This window comes from Lissotriton helveticus, chromosome 3_1 (genome assembly GCF_964261635.1).
Source record: "Lissotriton helveticus chromosome 3_1, aLisHel1.1, whole genome shotgun sequence".
NCBI classification, from domain to species: Eukaryota; Metazoa; Chordata; class Amphibia; order Caudata; family Salamandridae; genus Lissotriton; species Lissotriton helveticus.
The window spans coordinates 1,855,721,617-1,855,744,785 of record NC_136061.1 but is presented as its reverse complement, the minus strand read 5'-3'; the positions used below and the strand labels follow the sequence as shown (position 1 = coordinate 1,855,744,785).

General features: G+C 45.8%; 1 protein-coding gene across 2 annotated transcripts in view; it reads right to left on the bottom strand.

Annotated features, from left to right (window-relative positions):
* Window positions 1-23,169, bottom strand: part of PIDD1 (p53-induced death domain protein 1) — a 197,708-nt gene that overhangs the window by 96,164 nt on the left and 78,375 nt on the right. For both annotated transcript variants that reach the window (XM_078682801.1, XM_078682802.1), the window contains 3 exons: window positions 14,763-14,964; window positions 9,644-9,772; window positions 778-954 (listed from right to left, as the gene is read on the bottom strand). In XM_078682801.1, the coding sequence (XP_078538927.1) occupies window positions 778-954; window positions 9,644-9,772; window positions 14,763-14,964 (508 nt within the window). The remainder of the gene's footprint in view (window positions 1-777; window positions 955-9,643; window positions 9,773-14,762; window positions 14,965-23,169) is intronic.

The following is a 23,169-nucleotide window of genomic DNA, read 5'->3' as shown; positions in this document are numbered from 1 at the left end:
GAAATAAACAGAGGCTTGTATAGGAGAGCTTCCTAGCTCTCCTATACAATTCTCTGTATACCCAAAAGAATACAGTCAAGCTTGGACATATTGGTATGTCTTGAGGACTTCCTTCTGTGTGGTGAATTGAATTTTGGCAAGACTGCTATCAGCTTTACTGCTGCTGTATATTACGCACTATGGACTTCTAGGCGCACTTACACTGAATTTGCCTACAGCATTTAGATATACCTTCTTGTATTTGTCTGTACCACCCTTGTTAACAACCCATTACAAAGTTTTGGGAAAGCTCACTGGGTTGTTAATTTTTCTGTCAAGAAAATCTGACAAAGTTAGTATGTGCATAATAACATTTGAATTTTTACGGTCCTTTTGACATTAGTATTATATTTCGTGGAAACTCAGACTTCAAGTGAAAGTCAACCGACAACGGGTAGTAGGAATGGAGCTGTAATTAGCAATTACTTTCACTAAAACTTCAACCATTACAGAAGAAGTAAATAACGCCAAGAGGTAAACTGACTCCAATCCATCATATAAATTCCCATTAGAAAACAACATTCTGCCCAAAATGATGGAATTTGCCACCTAAAAGAACATCAGCTCTGAACTGGTTTTAAAATGGATAAAAGCCATAATCAGCTTCTAAGCATGAAGCCCTGGTGGTCATTCAACACAGTAATAATGCTGAAGTATAGCCCTGTAGGGACCTTGTTCATTACAACTGCAATGCAAATGAGCCTATGGCGGGCTTTAATATGGAAGATCCATTCCTACCTGCATCTTTACTATTCGTGTCTCCTCTGTGGCACCAGCAGGAAACTTGACACGGATGCTGGGGTCCACCGTGGAGAAGAGCTGGGTCCCATCCTGCGGGACCGGGCACTGGTCCTCCACAAGCCGAGAGATGACCAGGAACCACGAGAAGTGCACCACGCTACATTTTGCCAGGTGCTGTGCTCAATCAGTACACATGGGAAATGGAAAAAAAAGAGAAAAAAGTTCCCAAAGTTAGATACCAAACATGAATCAGGATCTATCCGTAGCCTATGGTCATCTTAAAACAGCTAATTCTCTTTAAAAGTGGGTTTGCTGAGTGGTACGTGACAGTTATAGATTTGCACACATTGCATTAGTGGCATGGCTGCAAATGTTGTAGAGGGTGCAGTGGCAACAGGGTCCTGGCTCTCTCTTTGGGGCCCTCTTCAACACAATAAATGCTGCCTTTTGCCACCCAACCGACAGGTGGCGGTGCATTTTCACTGCTTGCATTATGGCTCATGGCACCCTTGCTATGCCAATCCTTTGCATACAATTGTAATGTTAGTACAGGGATCCAAAATAGTTTTACAACTTTTGAACAAAGAAAGAGTCTGCACCCCTCAAAAGGGGACAGGATCCCCAGAACTACCTGTGGCTCAGCTATAGTCAAGCCAAAATTACTTTATTTGATATATGTTTAGCCATAAAAGATTAAATAAAATGACAAACAGCAGTAAAAAGGAATACCAATAAATGAAATATCATAAAATTCAGTTAATCAGATAGCAACAACCCCCACAATAAAAGCCGCCCAGGTCAAGAAAACAAAAAAAACGGTAAGACCATACCTCCTTTGCAAAAGGCTAATATGTCTCCTCAACCCCCCACCATTCTCCTTGAACTCACAGCAGCTTTTAAGAAGGCACAACCCCCTTTGACACACTTCATGAGTATTTAGAAGAAAAGGGTAGAATAGTGCATCTTTGCACTTCCTAAAACCAAAGAGTTTTTAAATCTGTTTTATAAATGCTTTCAAATATAATCTGAAAAAGGTACAAAAGAACAAAAAATGCACCAGGCATTGTTCTGAGTGACATCACAGGTACACGCTATCCCTGATGACACCACCTGGGTGTCTGTCCCAATGAAACTCAGGAGCCGCACCACTGAGTCAACCCTAAATTGAAAAAGGATAGATCTTTCTCACCCTGACAAAGGCAAAGTGACACACAATTGATCAGTCGAAAATTCATGAATATCACAATACGATTTTACAGCCTTCTTGTATATCTCACTTGCAAGGCTCTGGGAGTGACAAAGATCTACAAACCGTGATTTAATATTCATCTTATCAGATCTCCTAATTGTGTGCGGCAAGGTCGGTAGATTCAGAGCGCCATACATTTTGCGTACATAGGCTAACCAGGGTATGGAACATCTATTATCCAAGTGCAAACAATCCATAATGATTTCCCTATTTACATTTACCTGATCGTTAGCCAATTACTAATCCATATTAAAAGCTTAGCCAGGTCACCAATGCACATAAGCCTAAGTTTCACGTGCAAGATAAAATGGGAGCTTGTGGGGGGTAAGTGCATGAGCCGCCTACAGATGCAGTTTTCTTCAATCTGTAGAGCATCAATGTTGCCATAGCCCCAAACCCCAGGCCCATAAAGTGCCACAGAGACACACGGAGCAGGGTAAATGATGAGGATTGTGAAGATGGTACCCTTTCCATCCCCCTGAGGTATTGCTCCGGCTGCTCTGCTAAGCTTACAGCATGAATTTTTGATGTGTGTGTGTGTGCCATGTCTCTACAATAAACTGAAAAGCAGCTATTGAGTCCAGGAGACACCTTTTTAAGAGAGCTATCGTTGCCCTGATGAACTTCTCACAAAGACTTGGAAGGAGACCACCAGTTGAGCTGTTAAAAATCTACATCGCTAAATGTCAAGCCATCGCTCTATATGGGGCCGGTGTATGGGGACATGTTGACGTTAGCTCTCTTCAAATAGCTGAGAACTCGTTTATGAGATTTCTTCTATCTGCCCCAAAGTGCTCTTCAATCTATGCATGTCACGCGGAACTGGGAATCCCCTACATAGAGGATTTGATAAAAACTCAGCCATTGTTACTCTGGAGACGCAGTTGGCTAGCGGAGAAGAACATGCTAACTAAAAACATCCTAGAGGACTCAATGGCATTGGACCGTGCGCACAAAATAGCCTGGCTCACTTACGTCAGGCGTTTCTTCACAGACATGGGCTTGGAAAGATATTATCTCACTCCAGCATCTTTAATTGAGATAACCAAGAAAGAGCTGAAGCTGAAAGCCATGAATCATCTAGAAACACTTAGAATAACTCTGCTTTCAACCAAACAATCCGTCCAACATGCAAATATGGTACAGCTAACTCTACAAATTCAGCCCTATCTCACACTGGAAATCAGCACAGATGATAAGATGCTTCTGACCAGATTCAGACTCAACCTTTTCCACAGACTAGTGGCCTTCCTAAAAAAGAATACGTGGGATCCAAACCTGACTTGTTGTCCGTGTGACGATATCTCCCCACAGACGTGTATGCACACGATACTGTTCTGTAAATACTTTCAACCCCATAGAAAAACTTGGTTATTTCCAGTGCTAAAACCTTGGGGTTTCAGACAATGTCGCCCGGCCATGTTATCCTTACAGATGCTAGACTCTGAGCGCTCTTGTTACCATGTACTAAATTTTTTTAAATGCATCATTAGGCATAGGAATAATCTTTAAATACTGAGTGAATTTTATTAATGTACTATGTTACGTTCTTATTGTTGCTTTTATGGTTTTACACTGATAAAAACCGAATAAAGAAAGATTTATTTATTTATGTCTCTACAATATTGAAAGTAACCCCACAGTTGTTAAAGTCATTTACACAACATAAAGGGTTCCCATTAACCATTATCTAAACCAGGAGTTCATTTTTTGCCAGATCCAAAAGCCATTATGTGCAATTTGCTGTAATTAGTGACCAAATCCAATTCACTCATTAAAGATACAAAGGAATTTACCAATAATCGCAAAGTTCCTGGGGTCTGTGCCATAAGTACAGCGTCATCTGCATAGAGCAGTGCTGGAAAAAAGGCATGCTTAATTTTGCGGATGTCCCTGAAAACTGAGACCAAGGTGGAACACAAGGTTTTCATATAAACAACAAAAAGCATTGAGGCCAAAATACAACCATGGCGCACCCCCCGTGCGAGTGGAAAAGAATATAACAAATCACCAGCCTTGCCAAACCGAACCCTGGCGTAAAGATTCTTAAGAAGGGAATGTAAAAAGTCAGCTATGTATTCTAATGGTCCTGACAAGCTACAGAGCAAGTTCAGGTCATCCATAAATTCAAGGCAAAGTTGGGTAGGTCGCAGAAGAGTCTGCAACAGACATCCAGCTGCAAAACCACTTACATTCTAGCTATTGTTTGCAGCAAGATTGTGTTATAGCTTTGCACAGAGTAAATGCTGGGGAGCAGGTGCTGGGGAGCAGTCTGCATGTGTGTAATATGGAATGTATGCAAGGGCTTGACGAGACACTTGCTCTGAGGTTGCAACAGCACCTAGTTGTTTCCGCTTTAGATTGCACACTACTTATGATCTGTTTTGGAACTTTCTAACTCTGGTGGCAAGCAGGAGATGGGAAGCAACGTGCGGAAGGAACATCGAGACTCATTACCGTTGTAGTAAACATCAGATGGATGATTTTTGCTACATCACTCTTTTGGTGAAGCTCAGACATTTGCAGGAGCATTTGCAGTCTGTGATATGTTATCAATTGTCCTATAATGCAACATGCTTAGTATGACAATTGAGCATAGGTGCCAATGACAAGCCAATAGATGTCTGTTGCATGTGCCAGCCATGTAGGTTACCCCTTAGCACTGCGGTGACAGATGTTAAGTGATGCAGTCATCTTTGATTCGGTTACAAGGTTACGCAAGTCATGCTGCATGGTTTATCGTCACAGTGCGCCAAGTAAGATAGTTGGCTGGTTCCAAAGCAAACTTTATTTAAAGCGGTGTCTGTTCTCTCGTATTGAAGAATGTTCTTGGGACCCTGCACAGTAGGAGTACAATGTCCGTGGATTAACTTTGATTTCAGTTCCGAGGACTCAGTAGTCTAAAACATTAAATGCCACTCCAGCACTATATCCATTCCTGTTTTTTCATTGGGTACTACATACCAAGCCCACCTTTGAAGTACAGTTCCTACTTTATTTATAATAATTGTTTGGCTTTGGGCGTTAATAGCTTTATTTGGAGTTTTCCACTTTAAACCACATTGATCTTGTAGTAGTATATTTTTTTCTACCATGTCTAACATTTAACAACAGCATAAATGTTACAACAGCCAAGATAACCTGGCATTGAATGGGGGGTGTGGACAGGTTTTTTCAAGCTCAGAAGAATACTTGAGTGTACAGTAAACCTCAAAAATATATTTTGTTCATCAAAAATTAATTTATGGGCAGAAACTCTTATGGAATTTTTACCACTCTCATTGACACTCCTAGGCATTTGGATGTTTAAAATGTGCAGTTAAACAGACACATGACGAAAAAAATACTGTCCTGGATTAATACCAATCTTACTCCTCCAGCCAAGAGGACGGAGAAAGCATACAGGAGAATAATGCAGTGAGAACATGTCATTTGTTACAACAGTCACCTATAATCAACCTGATAAAACAGAAGATATATCCTGAGTACCAAAGTTAATGCTGCTGGATACCTCACCTACACCGTGCAGTGAGAGACAGCAAATATGTAAGAGACGCGCCAGAAGCAGCCATACTCTTTCTAAACAAATACTTTGTACTTTTTCAGGCAGGTCACCATCTGACAGCTTGTTGGCCATGCAAAACCTTGATCTAACTCAGCAGCTCAAGCCTGCTGTGGCCTTACTGGAAGGAAATGTTGCATAGGCACACACACTGGCTGCTCATTCCAAATTCATGACTACTACCCTGTATACAGCAAGACAGTACAGCTGGACTTCTTGCAGAGGTGGAGGCTCCTAAAAGAAAAAGGTCAACACAAAAATCTCCCTAGCATTCAGGAAGAGGCAATCCTGACCATGTCTAAGAGATATCATCAGTTAGTGTGCTTACACACCAAGAAACACACCTCCCTGATTTTCTAATATGCAGGAATAAGCCTCAGGTTGCACTTCTTTTATTTTACAGGGAGAGTACCTGCACTTCTCAGCACTGCTATAATAAATGTAATTGGAGAGTACCAGCCATCCTTAGGAGGAAACAGGTACTCTGATTAGTGAGTACCAGCACTTCTACATTTCCATTTAAACCACTGTGTACAAGTATCCACTATGACTGCTTCTGGCGTATAATGAGGGCCTATGCCATATTGCAGCAGATAGTTCTCCTCAACAAGAGCTTCTGTGATCATATTACCTGCAAAGTGGCAAATAGTGAGAATAGCTTCTAAGTTAAGATCAACAGAGACAGGGATGCACGAGTGTCAGAGTTCCTGTTTAACGTAGTCTTCAACTAGGTGATGCGACACACAAGAGAAGGCCAAGCGGGTGGCATCAGATGGACCTTATTCTCTAAAATGAAGAACCTCAACTATGTGAATGACAACCTTCTTCTCTCACACACACCAGCATATGCAGTAAAAGACGCTTCGTCTCAACTTTTCTGCACAGCAAGTGGGCATGAAGATTAACATGAAAAAATCAGAAGTCATCTCAACTTGCCAAAGCTGTCACCAAATACGGTGGATGGATAGAACATACCTGGGGGGGAGTCTGTAATCAACCCTATATTTAAAAAGGGAAATAGGTCTGATGCAAAAAACTATCGACCTATTTCCCTTTTACACTCATCCCTGAAAACCATGAGTAGGGTGCTGCTGCTTAGGCTAGGAGAGTGGGCCGGGGACAATGGAATCCTCGCGCAGTCACAATTTGAGTTCCGGAAGGGACTTGGGACCATCGAACAGTGCATTAACTTGGACCTCATAATAGGGAAATACACGCGCGCTAAGCAGGGCTCGCTTTTCCTCTGCTTCGCAGATTTAAGTAGCGCGTTTGATTTAGTCGATCATTCCCTATTATGGACAACGCTATTGGAACTAGGTGCCCCTGCGGTGATTATTTATTTCTTGGCCAGACTTTATACTAAATTATCTGCCCGTATACGGTATGGTCAAGCAGGGGAATGTACTGACAAAATCAAGGTCAACCTAGGCATAAGGCAAGGCTGTGTCCTTGCGCCCCTCCTTTTCTCCCTTTTTATTAATGCCATCGATGCAGAGCTCAAATTGGTTAATTCCGACGCCCCGCAAGCCGAGGGTCAAGCTATCCCTGTGCTGCTTTACGCAGATGATGCGGTGCTTTTATCAAGAACTCCCCTTGGCTTGCAGAGATTAATGGATAGGTTTTCAGGTTTTATTAAGGGAAGGAATCTGAAGATTAACAATACTAAAACTTTTATCATGTCATGTGGCCAAAAAATGAGGAAGTTGAGACCCTTCTATATTGAGGACCAAAAAATACAAGTTGTAGAAAATTTTTGCTATTTAGGTATAACTTTTAGCAGTAATGGTATGTGGTCGCAGGAGATAACTAATGTCAGAGCCAAGATGGCCAAAAGTGCCTTTGGAGTTTTGAAATTTGCTATCAAGTTGGGGGACCGCCGCATCCATGACATGATGTCTATATATCGTCAAAGATGTGTCTCACTCGCACTTTATGGATCTGGTGTCTGGGGGTATTGCGGCCATGGGGATTTGCAAGTCGAAGAAAACTGTTTTAAAAAAAAACTTCTTTGCTTACCTATGTCAGCCTCTTCTGAGATAGTACACCACGAAGTTGGGTTGAATCATCTGACAGATTTAATCGGGCTAAGACCCCTGATGGTATGGAGAGCGATATGGTTGAAGGAAGAAACTGGTTTTACTAGAAGTATCATCAGTGACTGTCTTCGCCTGGATAAAAGCTCATTGATTCCATGGAATAACTATGTGGTAACAACCTTTAGGGATATGTTTAACGTGAATATTATGGCTAACCCAGAAAGTGTAATCAATATTCCCAAGAAAGAGATCAAGTATATTTATCTGGGGAGGAAAGCCCAAGCACGTAAAGATGCTAATATTCAGTTAACAATCCCCCAGTATTATTACTCTAATGTGGTCACTACTGGATATCAAAAATATCTAACGGTAGTCACTAGACCATCCCATCGGTTCGTTCTCACTAGGTTAGGACTAGGAATCGTACACCATTTGGTGGCGTTCCCCTCTATAACAAAATATCCTTCTGCCCCATGCCCCTGTGATGGGGTCACGAAACAGAGCACTATGCACTTTTTATTTATTTGTGATTTATACCTGCATTACCGCATTATTTATCTTAAACCACTGTTTAAAAAAAATGCAGTAACAACTATAAAATCTGCTATGAGTCTGTTGTTCTCTTTAGAAGAGTCAGATATATGTTTTTTTACGGCCACTTATATTCTGAAATCAATGGCCGCAAGGAAAAGCATGGTTTTTTAACATACATTGGTTGTATGCACTGATATCCTTCAACGCCTGTTTTTAAACCTGTCTTTCCTTCCCCTTGATAACTGTACCAGAACATAATTTTATGAATTGTAAATGTTAAAAATCTTTTTTATGTGCTTTTATGATTATTTTTTCATCGAAAAAAAGTTTTGGAACGGAACGGATAGAACATAGTGATGACTGAAGAGTTCACCTACCTAAGCAACACTATCAGACATGATGGAGGGGCAAACAGTGACATCAACAGTAGACTAAACAAGGCCAGGAATGCCTTCACAATGCTGAAAAATGTATGGAGGTCAACTCAGCACAGCACCAACACCAAGTTGTGGTTATACCACAGCTGCATTCTGTCCACACTCTTGTATGGATCCGAGTGCAGGCGAATGACGAAAAGCGATATCACAAACTGTCAGCCTTCCACGCCAAAAACCTGAGAAGAATCCTGAACATTTTCTGGCCACAAACCATCTCCAGCCAGGAAGTGCTCACCAGATACAAGCAAGAGATCCTGAAAACCATCACTAGGAGATGGAGATGTATAGAACACTCCGTCAGAAGAGAACACGGCTGTCCACTGAATCCCAGAAGTGCAGAAACTTGACCAAGACAGACAGAAGTTGAGATCCCTTGTTGCTGCCTGACATACCAGCCAGTATAACGGGTAAGTAGGTAAGTACAAGTATTCTTCTGGTGATGCGCAGAGTTGTGATGGATTGTATGGAATGGGAATTTTTCATAGCAGTCAGACAGGGTCCTGGACCCCATTTCACAGTATAAAAATTACACGTATAGAGATGTATTTTTAATGGTGCATAGAAACATTTCTATAAATATATATAATATTTTTACAACTGGAAAAATATTGATTTCAGAAAAATATTTATAATAGTAAAACATAAGTTCGCTTCTGAAAGTGAAGTAAGGTGCTGCAGAAACATACACTTCTTGTGCATTGTGAAAGATACTGACCAGACTCACAGCACTTTTAGAGATTCAAGACTATTAAGAAAACATCAGAATTTGACCACAGTCCAAGCCTCATTTTTTCAAAATGTTTCAGCGGTCTGGCCCAACCCACTGTGTAATATCAATCCTTTTTGAGACCTGTTCCTGTTCTGATCCCACATTACAGTCATAGGAGGGAAGCTGATGGACATCAAGGAAGAAGAGTAAAGACTTCTGAATATCCACTATGCCCATGACTTTGGATTCTCAGAAACTGCTCTTATAAAAGGTTATGCTAAGGCACGGTTGTGCTTCACTTTTCCTTAGCAAACAGATGAAGGCATAAACTTCTACCTTGTGCTTTTCCTTCCGCTCTTGCTTGGTCTCCAGTTCGCTCCAGTTCTTGCCACTCTGGGTCCGGACCACAACCTCTCGCTTTCGAAGAGAACGAGAAGGCACATAAGGCATCCAGATCTGAACCTCCTGGTGAGAAGAAGGAAATTACTAAGTGAGGTCAATTAAAGTACGTCTTTCCATCCAATTAGAAAAAGTAGAGCAATCTGATGGTAAACAAGTACAATCACACTACCATCTTTCCAGACCTTGAAAGGGTCTTCACAATAATGACAAACATCATAACCATCCAGGACCTGTGGAAGACACTGAGGAAGTTATCAACAGGCAGTATTATTGCTAAATAGATCAACATAAATCGAAAAGAAAAAGTAAACTGATTTTGTGTAGGAGAGTCAAAAAAGACTTGCAGAGGTACTAAATGGATCACAGAAGAGACTGTCCAAACCGTATGTATACAAATTATGACATAAACAATATACTAGACATTCATGAGATGAGGATCCTTAAACACCGGGAATTGCTCTATCTAGCATTTTATGTCATTACAGACAGAAACCCAACATATGCAAATTAGTATTAGCTCCAGGCCAAAGTGAAGTCTAGTTGAAATCCTATGCTACATCCATTCTGCATGAGTGCACAGGCATCTACATTTACGGATCAGTGAGGTGCAACTTTAGTATTTAAGTACAATGAGCTCAGGACCTCTCGGTAGGTAGAACTCTTCCTCCCCTCCCCCAAAGTAGGGTGACAGGGAAAACGTGATGAATACAAATGCTTGAGCCAATATACTTTAGACACAGGGACATCTCTGAGTAGATTTCCATTCCATATGTAGCTCCTCTGACTCATCACAGTTAGGGACTAACCATATGCAAGCAGTCTTGGTCTGAGATTTAAAACCTCCTAGGCCACATCTTATCTGAGGAAGCTTGAGTTATTGGACAAAACGAACTCTGGGCCTAGGTCTTACTGCACCCACTCTCACTTGAGAGCTGAGACAATGGACGGACAAGCATGGCCCAATGTTTCTTGACCACTGGGTTCCCTTTGCAGTAGGGATCTGGTTTTGCAGGCTAGGCTGGACTACTCTTTTGCATCTGGCTCAAGAGAACTTTGCAAGGGGATAGTTCCCTTCAGTAATGGAAAGCTAAAATCAATGGAATTGAAAGTCAGTGGTTAAGAAGTGCTGGTTCAAACATTTCCATACAATGTGTGTTTATTGTCATTGGAAAAACAATGATGACTACTCATTTGAGCCAATGAGAAGAATCTCAACCAATAAATATCGCCCAACTGCTCCATGTTGTGGACTCAACATGCCCAAGCCAAAGCGGCCTCTGACTTCACTGGACATGCCCTGGAAGAAACAGCACTACCCAGATCACCTTGAGGGTAAATCATCATTGCCCGGGAACATCCAAAGTTGGGAATGGCTTTGTAGCTTGGAGGCTACCTAAGGGATCCACACACACTAAATGCTCAAGGCAGGAGAGTCTCTAGAAATCCGGGAGCGGAGGGTGCAGAAGGGCACACAAAAAAAATACAAACAGGTGTGCTTCCAACCAATACAGGTCAATTTAGAAAAATATATGAGAGCAATTCAGTTTATTGTGTGCATAGTAAAAGTAGTATGGTGAAAGAAATGTTATTTAGGCTGCCCTAGTAGCAGGCAATGCACTGGAAATTTGAGTGTATACTTTTAGTACCTGTGTTGAGTGGATTCTTCTAAGTGTGCCCCTGCTGCCCAGAATGTGAGGCAATTGAAGAGAAAAATATATCCTGGCACTCTAATTATTGTCCAGCAAAGTTGTCCTAATGTAAGCAAAGAACTGTATTTAGTCCACTATTAGGGTTATTTAATTTATTATTTAAGAAGCAAAGTTTCAGCCAACACGTGTTTTGTTTGGGTCAAGACTGTAAAAAAAAAAAAATAAAGGCGACATAAGGCTACATACATGTATCTTTATAAAGTCTTATTCCAGTTCCAAATGTACAAGTGTTAAGGTGACTTATGATACCAAATACAGGGAAGGGAATTAAAGTGTCTTAGGAAATTTTCAACTAAGTTTAATTAAAAGTGTGTACTTGATTGTGCGAGTGTGGTGGATCAGAGAGAAAACGACATTTACAACGCGGTCAAAACACCGCAATACATTTACATTGCTGTTTTTACAACGCAAGTCGTTACAATGACTTGCACAGGAGAACGCTCTAGACTAAGGAATAGTGTGATTTACTATTCCAACACCTTCCCTACTGTACGTAGACTAGAGTTGGAATAGTAAATCACACTATTCCTAAGTCCAGCGCCCTCCAGCGCAAGTCGTTGTAAAAACAGCAATGTAATGTACCGCATTCTAAATGATCGCGTTGTATCGTCATACATCCCAGTGGAAGGTTTAGAAATGAAAAGAAGGGGAGAACTTCTAACTCCAATAATCGAACAGTTAAATAATAGACCAAATTCTGGGGTCCATCTTTTCTTATAAGGACAGAATAAGACTGTGTTCTCCCAAAAAGTTTATTTCACCAATAAAATATGGAAAGGTGATAATGAAGGAAAAACACAGAAGAGAAATTCGCAAGGAAGACAAACAAAAACAGCCCACTAGAAGTAGAAATAGTCCGAATCCTCCAGACACCACAAGGAAACAAAACGTATTTCAACTGCCAAGTAAAAGAAGATCATCCCGAGGATCATAATGTTGAAATCCCCTCTTATTGTATTCACCTTGAATAACACTCTAAATGAACCGAGGTTCAAAGGGGACCAAAATAAGCACCAGATCGAAGTAGAATGGCGTGCAACTGTAAGACACCCTGCAGAGGAAACACAAAAAACACAAAACTGGAAAAGACTAAAGTGTGGATGTGGCTGTCAAAACTGATTCCTGAAATGCTGAACCAATTGCAGAAAACCAAGACCTTGAAGACATATAAACTTCTTCCTGAAGAAATAAGGCACTTGTCTAATCCTTGTCTGACTAACCAAATATGAAAATCCTCGAAATTTGAACCATCGCTTAAACCACTAGCCTCCATAAGCCATCTTTGTTGAGCAGGAAATAAAATTGACTTTACGTAGCTTCTGATAGGTGTTGACTCTCACTGAAAAAAAACCAACCCTGCAATGGGAATGGATATAGTAAATCAATACAGTTTGAAATGGCAGAGGACCCAGATGCAGGCTGAGCTCAGAGCATCTTAAACCCACAGAAAAAGAAAACCTGGTGAAGTCCTAAGGAATCATAAAACAAATTCACCAAAACCTGTATTTTCAGCGAAATGCTGCCTGAAGCAATTGCCTTTTGTAAGCAAAAATAGATTAAGCAAAATTGTGTGAGAGAGGAAAACATCTCAAGTTTATCAAAAAATATACCCCCTAAACATACCTGATTCTAGCAGGGGTGGGAATGGAATGCTTTAAGATCATGGAGAACACAATGCAGCTGAATAACAAATGGTCAGTGCAGTTTCTCTCAAGGATCCTGAATCTAAACACTCCTGAATCGAGAGATTGCTTATGTAGACATAAACTCTATCACGTCTCCCCACATGGCTTGTCATTTGTGTAAAGCAGGAACTTGCTGCTGACCAAATAAGAAAACGCAAACTGCAATGGTTCTATCGTCACATAACCCAGAAAAAACGCTGGCAAATTGGTTGTTGCATGGAATTTCGGTTTAACCTTCTCAGATTCGGACCAACCAAGCAGCTCGCCACAAGGTAACCATTTCCCTTGTTCCAGACAACATGGGGTCTAAAAAGGGGCGACACAACCCTTACCAGATATGACCAACAACACTGCATCTGGCATAACACTAAAGATATGCATGAAGAAACGACCTCTTCAAAAGATCTGAAGATCCAGCGATAAGCAATGAACCAAACAATTATCTAATATCGAACACCATTCTAAAAAGTGGGCACAGTAAAAGGGGTTGGTTTAGTCTAGAAATAAACATCTAATCAAACTTCTCTATGTCGAAGGCTTGTAAAATACTTTCTTAAATGCCTCATCAATTAAGTTGAAGCCATACATCACAGGCAGAGCATCCACACTCTCAATTCACTGTAAAAGGAAGTGGTGAAAAGCAACAACCAACGGCCAATAGTCCTTGGTGAACCATCATGGACATGAGAAAGTAATCAACAAATGTTCCCCTAAGGAATAGATAAAAAAACCTTTCTCCCACCAATCCTGGTATGCATAAAAATGTTGGCCAATGGGGAAAAGACAACCCACAACCTCCTCAACAGACTACCTATCTAAGTCAGTACCACCAATACACCTTTAATAAATGGGGAGCATGTACAATATAGAGTAAAGCAATAATGTGATTCAACATGGAGTTATTTGCATACTACATATTACTGGTTTGGCCTTGCTATAGTTTGAACACTTCAGTCGGAAGTAACACATAGACGCTCCCTTAGCATGCATATTGTTAGCTATATATCTGATATATTTATTTTTGCAATCCTGAGATGGACTACAATCTCAAGCTAATGCATGAACAAGACTACAATCTCAAGCTAATGCATGAACAATACCAGTCATCCTCGTCTTGTATGTAGACCAGCAGACCCAGAAGGATGCAAGGCCAAGCAGACCCGCAAAAACTCAACCACTTGACCATGTTTTAAATCAAACACAATTGTATTGAGCGGATCCACCAGTCAGCTGAGCCAACAGACATTGAGCAGAATGGACCTTGAATCACAATCTACAGAACTATGTTCTTAGATTTTATCACCAGACATGTCTCTCTCAGTGCCATAAAATCAAGGTGTTTACTTCATTAAAGAGACAGAAGGAGTTGAAATTTTGATCTTCCGACAAGGAGACTCAGATTTACAGCTAAAAGCAATTTACTCAATGGGCCAGTGTGAGGGTACAACAAAGCCAGGGAAAAAAGTTATTGTGTGAAAGATTTTAACCTTTTTCATTCTAAATAGGAATACTGCCCACAGAAAGAACTCCGCTTCTAGGACCCTGCACTACACAGTCATTTGAACTACCCGAGGCTCAGCGTGCTCTTCTTTCTGTATAGTGCACACCGTGTGCACAGCTTCCCAGTCTTAAAGCATCCCCTTGACCTGCAGGACTCACCTGGAGGAAATGGACGCCATGGGGCTGCAGCTCCAGGACTTGACTCAGGAGGATGTCGTGGTGCTGCAGCATCACCCACTGCGGGTCAGGAGGCAGCTTCCGGTAGTGCACTCTGGTATCGGAGGAGACAGCACCCAGGGGGAAGCAGAGGCGGATGCCGCAAGGCAGGCAGATACGGCAACCCTCGCAAGTCACAGTGAAACTGTGGGAGGAGAAACAAACAGATCAATGCAGTCAAACTTTGGGTCTGGCACTGGCTTCTGCTAACTCTCCCCTCTCAAGCAAAGATCTCTTTCAACCCCTTTCCATAACCTATATTGATGTTATAAAAAGGCGAGAAGCCTGGATATGCTTCTTCAGTTGCCTCTGAATCTTGAAGTCACGTCAATAACACAACATAGTAAAATGACCTTGAGTCTGAAGACAGAGTCATAAGAGAAGGCAGGGAATATAAGAATTCAATAAGGCAAGACAAGCGCTGACCAATCCATTGCATAAGGCGGAAGCAGAGCTGGGGTGCCGGCACCAGGAGGGACGTCATCCGTCACTGCCCCTAACATGCAGCACTCTCAACAACCTGTAAGAGACGGATTTCTAACCTCATAGTAGGTTGATGAAACTAAAAGGAGGAGGCTCACCTCCTACAATTAAGTACATGCTTTTGCAAACATCAGACCAGCACCATGTGACTTACTAGTTAAGTTGTGTTCCCTGCCAAAGGCATAATTTCAAGCAAACAGGGATGTTCTGCCTGCTGTGTAACACAACTTTACCTCTACTTTCTAAAACGTGTACTTTTCTTTACTTCTTTCAGTGTGGACAGGAGGGAGAGGTGCACGCCATGAGGCCACCTTTGTTTCAATCATAGCTCTAAAAGTGTAAGACGTTCATGCTTGAAGCTACAAGCAGATTTTATGGTTTAAGTGCTTTTATTGAGTTTAAACACATAAAGGCTTCCATACACAGTCAGTTATCATTGATCAAAATCTAGACAGTACAACTGGCCAGCGCCCCTAAGGGCAGGAGCCCAACCTCTCAGACACGTACATGGAATACCAACCTAGGAGGAAGAAAAAAGGAAACAAGCAAAAGAAACAATGTCACCCCCCCCCCGAGCTAACATCCCCCCCCACGTCCAGTGCCCCGTGTCTCTCCCCTACTCCCTGTCTCTCCTCCCCAATCACGCCAAGCCCCCAGTGACCACCCTACGCTCCGACATCTGTGGTTCTGTGAGGCGCAACAATCTCAGATATCGGGGACATGTGATTTCTCGGAATTCAGAAACCAAGAGAGACAGAAATGGTTGCCATAAATCATCATATTTAGATCCCTCTCCCGCCATAGTAAGTGACAATTTCTCCATCCCTAGCACCTGCCACAAGCGGTGAAGCCAACCCACAAAGGAGGGTACGGTGGAAGTGCGCCAAAGCACAAGTATGTTCTGCACTGCTGAACCTAATGCAATGGCCATCTGCCTGCCCCTACGGGACTTCAATGGGTAGGTTAAGGGGTTAGGGAGACCCAGTAGTACATAAGCCGGGATGCGCGGGATGTCTGTCTCGAAATGCTCATCTACCTCATCTAGCACCTGAGTCCAGTAAGATTGTATATGCACACATTCCCACAATAAATGCAGCAGGTTGCCAACTTGGCAACAACCTCGCCAGCAAGTGTCGTCTCGATCACGGTCCATCTCGTGTAGCCTCTCCGGGGTATAATACCAATACGTCACCACCTTTGTGAATGTCTCCGTCAGCCCCAGGTGGTAAGCAGAGTATCGGGCCCTGTAATATATCCCCTCCCATTCCTTTCGAGTGAGTGTCCTACCTAGCTCTCTCTCCCAACGCTCCCTGTCGGGGTTGTGTGTGTATGTCTGAGTGACCTGTATTATCTTGTAGAGATCGGAGATTAGTTTGGAGTCTGACGTGCGAGTAATGAGCCATCTTTCATAAGCGGATAAGTGTCTGTTTGCTCGTTCGCGAACTTAAGGTTGCAGTGCCCAATGCGCACCTGCAGAAATCGTAATCGCTCTGTCTCCGGGAGCCCATACTCCTGCCTAAACTGGGGAAAGGGCAAAACACCTTCAGGTCCATATATGTGATACAAGAACCGGCAACCAGCCGACCTCCAGTGTGTGAAGGCCGCATCTACTACTCCCGGGGTGAAGTCAGGATTGTCAATCAGCGGAGTGAGGGGAGACAGGAAAGTTGTAAGTTCGTGTTTGATATTAGTGGCGTCCCACACCTCAAGGAGAACTGTCGTTACGTGAGAGGCATACACGTTCGGGGGCCTATGGAGCTTGTGCAGAAAGGGGATTTCCTGTAGCGTCCTTGCCGCCACCTCCTGATCCTGGAACAGCCAGTGCTTCTCCGATTCCCATCTGCTCCACTCGACCAAGTATCGCAATTGTGCCGCCTGACAGTACAACTTAAGGTCGGGAACTCCCAGTCCACCCATCTCCGGAGAGAGCATCGCTAGCGTACCTCGCATGCGCGGCTTCCAACTATTCCAGATAACCTGGGCCTAGTCGGATTGCGTCTGTCGGATCCATCCACCAGGTGGACGGAGGGGGAGAGCACGGAAGAGATAGAGGATCTGAGGCAAAATCGTCATTCTAACCGCCGCGATTCTCCCCAACCAGGAAAGAGGGTAGTGCTTCCACCGCTCTAACTTGCGTCGGATTTTCCCACGTAGGAGAGCATAGTTGGTAGTAGCCATAGCAGAAAGGGAAGGAGCCAGCTGTATCCCCAAGTATGGAATAGTATCCGCCGCCCACTGCATGGGAAACAAGCTCTGTGGATGTTCCCTGGTGGAAGGGGACAGCGAGAGGTCCAAGGCCATTGACTTGTCCGCATTCACTTTGAATCCGGCGACCTTGGCAAAGGCGTCTAGGTCTGCCAAACAGGCTGGCAGTGCTATATTGGGTAAGCAAGGGAGATCAGCACGTCGTCTGCGTATAGACTAATTTTGTGGACATAGGCACCAAACTTGATCCCTTCAATAGCCGAGTTCTGTCGCATTTTCTGAGCCAAAGGCTCCATATACAGGGCAAAGAGGAAGGGCGACAGCGGGCACCCCTGCCTCGTGCCCCTTCCGATGCTGAAACTAGAGGAGGTGTACCCATTCACCGTGACCGTGGCTGTCGGGAATCTGTAGCAATTAAAAATAAAAGTGCAGAACTTCTCCCCAACCCCACCCTCTCCAGCACTCGCTCTAAATAGGGCCAATGAATGCAATCAAACGCCTCTTTGGCGTCTATAGCCAACATCATATATTCCCCGGGCACCCGGGCCGCCTTCTCTATAAAATGAATAATCCGCTTGGTGTTATTGGTCGTCTGGCGTTCAGGTATAAAGCCCGCCTGGTCCGGTTCAATGAGACCGGGCATAAGAGAGGATAGGCGGCGGCCAGAATCCCTGTATACAGCTTACGGTCGACATTGAGGAGGGATATCGGGCGATATGCCCCACATTTAGTCTTATTCTTCCCAGGCTTAGGGATCACTGCTATAGAGGCTCCTTAAAGGTCAGGTGGTATCGCCCCCAATTCAGCAAAGGAATTAAACAGCTTGGTAAGAAGCGGGGCAAGCACCGCGCAAAACTTCTTATAAAAAATAGTGGGAAAACTGTCCGGCCCCGGGGATTTTGCTAACTTAAGGCGGGATATAGCGGCTATGACCTCCTCCATGTGAATATCCCTGTCAAGGTGCTCGGCCTGAGTCGCCATCAGGGAGGACAGGGAAACCGAGTCCAAAAAAGCAGTCCCTTCTGCGCTATCTGACAGGTCATCCGTGTAGAGGGAGGCATAAAAGTCGCGAAACGTTTCCGCTATGCCCGCGTCTTCCGATGTGCTGGTCCCATCCGACCTGACGATCTCTCTGACCCCTTGTTGGTGACGAGCCTCTCTTAACCTGGTAGCCAATAGCTGCCCACACCTATCCCCCCAGGTGTAATATGCGTGCCTCAGTCTCAAAACCGCAAATTGTGCTCTATCCTGGCCAAGTGCCATCAATTGGTGGCGCATGGACTTAAGCTGTCTCCACACCCTCGGAGCTCCCGTCCTCTGGTGCATCTGCTCCAGTTCACAAACGCGTTGAGTGAGTTCATTGTGTTTACGCTGGCGCTCCCTATTCTCAGCAGACAAGAGCGCAATGAATTCCTCTCTAACTACGGCCTTCAGCGCCGCCCATTGGGGAGGTATCAGAGTTCGCATTATGGGAGAGGTAGTCAGTGATGGTGACCTGTATGTGCTTAACAACATCGGCCCTATGCAAGAGAGTGTCCCAGAGGCGCCAAGCCCTAGAGGGGTACGAGGCTGGCGGAAGAGTGAAAGTGGCAAGAACCGTGGCGTGATCAGAAAGGGAAGCCACCCCTATCTCAACAGTGGTCGCAAGCGCGCACTTCGGAGCAGGACCCAGCAAGTGATCTAGCCTCGCGTAAGTCTTATGTGGATTCGAGTACTAAGAGTACTCCCTGTCTGAGGGGTGAAAACTACGCCAAAGGTCATGTAGGTCCAGGTCGTGCAGTCTCCCAAGTCCCTCCGCAGAGATCACCACTACCTGATGTGTGTAGCTGGCTAGATCTATCTAAAAGGTTGTCAAACACTAGGTTTAGGTTGCTCCCTAAGATGATGTTACGATCGAACGTGGCTGTAGCCTCTAAGTGCGGCATGTAGGAACTTCTCCTGGCCTTCATTCGGGGCATATATGGCGCCAACAGTGAAGGTCAGTCCGCCCAGGGCAAAGCGGTAGGTCAGCAGCCTCCCCCTAAGCTCAGCACCCTTGTGTAGTACCTCCCCCTTGAATCGCTGTGCCACTAATATTGCCACCCTGGCTGTCTTAGTGGAGCATGGGGAGAAGAACTGAGTGGGATATCTACGGGACCGGAGCCTGTGACAGTCGCGCGTCAGCAGATGAGTCTCCTAGAGCAAGCATATGTCTGCTTGTGCGTTCTCTAAGCACGACAATATGTCCCTGTGCTTCACCGGATTATTACGACCCCTCACATTGAGGGTTAGGATCCTAAGGGTAGTAGCAGGCATGACCAATAGCCAACAGGGCAGAGCTTACACTCAAGGGACCATGTGTGGCGTCGCCAGCGCAGTGTGCCGCTAAGGAGAGTAGGGCGCCTCGGGCATGCGGAACTACACTAGTGCTAGGAAAAGTTCGGACGTGAAGCACTGGACACCCCCCACCTCTACTCCCCCAACAAAACACAAACTACCCAACATATTGAGGAAACAGCATAGTACAGAAACATACAGTCCATCAACCATGGTTGATCAGAGAAAGGATATCTGGGTAAGTTACCAACAGGCGAGCTCCCTCTCTCCCGCCAACGGCCTAGGCCTCAGGAAATCATACAATCGGCCTGCTACAGAGTAAAAAGTCAGCCAGGCGGGGTGTTGGGGGAATCCGCAGTAACCGCCTCCAGAGCCGACCTTCTCCCCTCCATAACTTCCGCCTCTCGGGGTTTTCTGAGGCGCCGTCTGCGGCCCTGTAGACGCCATCGGGGCCGGGAATCGTTGACCTCTTCTTTGGAATCTTCCTCTTCACCCCCCGATACCGGAAGCTTCACGCCCAGCAGTCTGCTGGCCTCCGTCAACTAACGTAGTTGGTAAAGCTTATTGTCCATGCGAAACACCAGTCTGAACAGATGGCCCCAGCTATAGGTGATATTGTGCTGCTGCAGGTGTGCAGTGATAGGCTTGAAGGACCTCCCCTTCTGTAAGGTGAGGGCGGAGAGGTCCTGATAGAGGACTGGGGACGGTCCTCGAAACTGTAGAGGGTGCATTTGTCACGCTTTTTGGAGGATAGCCTCCTTGGTGCGAAAGTCTTGGACACAGACTAATATGTCCGGTGGTGGGGCCGTCTGGGCCCTCGGGGGACCCACTCTGTGCGCTCGGTCTATTTGCAGGTCTGTCTCCAACAGCCGGCCTAGAATGTGATTAAAAAGCTCCCTGGAGTAGGAAAACAGATCCTTCAAGTCCTCGCCCATCCGGACTCCTCTAATGCGTATGTTGTGGCGTCGGGACCTGTTTTCCAGGTCCTCGACATGGGTTTGAAGATCCACCTGTTGACCATGGATTCGGAGTATCTCTTGCTGCAAGGCCGCTAGTTCCGTGTCCCTTCCATCGCTCTTACCCTACAGGTCAGCGACCCTCTCACCAATGCCATCCATTTTCCGGCGGACCTCACGGATCTCCGAAGTGAACTCTTTCTTAAGGGTATGTTTGTCTTCCCGGAGAGCGGCGAACATGGACTCAAGGAACGCTTTGGTGATGGGTTCAGCTCCATCTTCCTTGCTTGACTTTGGCCCCGAGCAGTCGGCTGCCGTGGTAGAGGTCATTGTATCCGCCTACGCCTTGACAAACAAATCTTTGATAGTCCTGTCTTTCCTGTTTCTGGAGGAGGACATAGCCCTCCCCAGAGACGCACAAGCAATGCGCTGAGGGTCCCCATCTGTCTCAGCTATCGGCTCCCTTTCCGCAGATGACCTCGAGAACTACCCCCAGGCCCACAGGGAAGGGGGCAATCCAAGACCGCTCTAGGAGATGCGTGAAGGGCGCCGCTTCTGCTCAGGCCTCTAGGTGCTGCAACCCCTCCAGGTCTGGCACCCCCGGCCCCGCCACCGCCCAACGCCTCTCAGCTATCCGTCTCTCCTTGCACCCTCTCAAGGCAAGCAGCCGTTTCAGACGAGGGATCACCACAACCAGACGTATCGTGTCTTCCACTCTCCCCGTTACCCCACTGGGCAGCCTATGTCACCCTGGCCACTTAGGTGCGCTAGAGGCTTTGCAGTCCCGGCCCTCCACTCACTGAAAATGTCTCCAGGATCCACGCTGGAGCCCGCCGCACCCCAAGGGCGGCAAATCTCTCTTAAGATGGCGGTGTCCTTTCCCTGCACAACGCTACAGTAGGACCTCGCCACACGCAGGGCGCCAAGCCGAGGTGGAAGGGTCGGGCTCCAACTCCAAACCCCGCACTGCAGTGGCAGAAGATGTGGCGCAGGCTTTCTCGCTCCGTGGGCCAGTGCTATGCCCCAGTGCTTTCCCACAATGGCAGCCGTCGCTCCCTGCCGACTCAAACGCCTGTGGCGCCCGCCTCCGGTGCTCCGCGGGTGTTGTAGATGTTACCGCCGTCCCCCCACCCCAGCCAAGCGCTCAACCTCCATCAAAGGCTCCCAGGACGGAGTGGGCCGGCGGGGACGTGCGAACCGTGTCCCGGGCACACCCCAGTCCTCAATCTCCCCCCGGCGCAGCCAGCAGCAGCCCGACCGCCCTCCGATTCTATACGCCACAGACCACGTCCCCAAAGCCTCCAGACCCTTCCTCTCCGGCTGTGTTGGCGGGCTGCGTTCCCGCTGACCATGTAGGGGATCCCGTTCTCGTGGATCCCGCTGCCACAGCGCCCAGAGCTCTCTCGTTCGCGGGGAGGGCCAGTCCGCTGTCGCCAACAGTGGCCCCCGGGTAGCACCCTCCGCACGCCACGTGGGAGGCCCCTGCTCTCTCACCTCCGGGCCCCCGGTCTCATGGCGTTCTAGGCTCTGGTCCTCCGCTCTGCTCCGCACCACAACGCCAAGGGGGATCGCCAATTTGCCACTGCTGGGACACCTGTCGCGTCAGATCTGGCTCCGTCGCCGCCCGTCTGGCTCGCCAACACCACAGAGCCACAGACCGCTTCCTCTCGCAGCCCAGTTGCAGACTCCGGCCTCTCCTCCGCGCCAGGCCCCGGAATCTCCAACTGCTTCTAATCCAGCGAAAAACACCTCCCTGACGGCCGCCGCCGGCACCGGGAGACACTCTGTGTTGCCGGGCACGTTCCACCAGGCAAAGAAAGGGGCAACCAGTGCAAAAACGGCCTGTAGGCCGGTGCTTGTTTAGGCCATCGTCGGGAGCTCCAGAGCAGCACGTCTGCTCACACCGCCATCTTGGCCACGCCCATACAAGCAGATTTTGAAGCAAACTGGCCTGCAGGCTCTATGCAACTGTTCTGCTAGAACCAAAGCATAGTAAGGTCCGTGGCAGTTTCTAAAGAAAGTGCAGTGGCACAGGCCATTTACAAGTTCTGCAATAGAACACCTGCAGTGCTTAATTTGTAAAATAGTATTTGGAGAGGCATGAAGTTTTGTGTACAGAATTAGTTTTCTCTCTTCCACTAAAAGAATCAGTTCTTGGTATAAGACACTGGCATAGATAGCACTTCCCCTCTACGTCTAGTAGAGCGATCAACGGATAATTTTCAGGGCTTGTCCTCGAGCCTTTTTTACAGCAGGAACTAAAAGTGAGCCTCTCACAAAGGTGCCATGATTGTGGAAAATGTGTGCCTCGCCCCTTTATACACCATAGCCTGGATGCCATTGGGCCAGGTGCCGCACCTGCTCGCATGATTTTTAATGATGTATGCAAC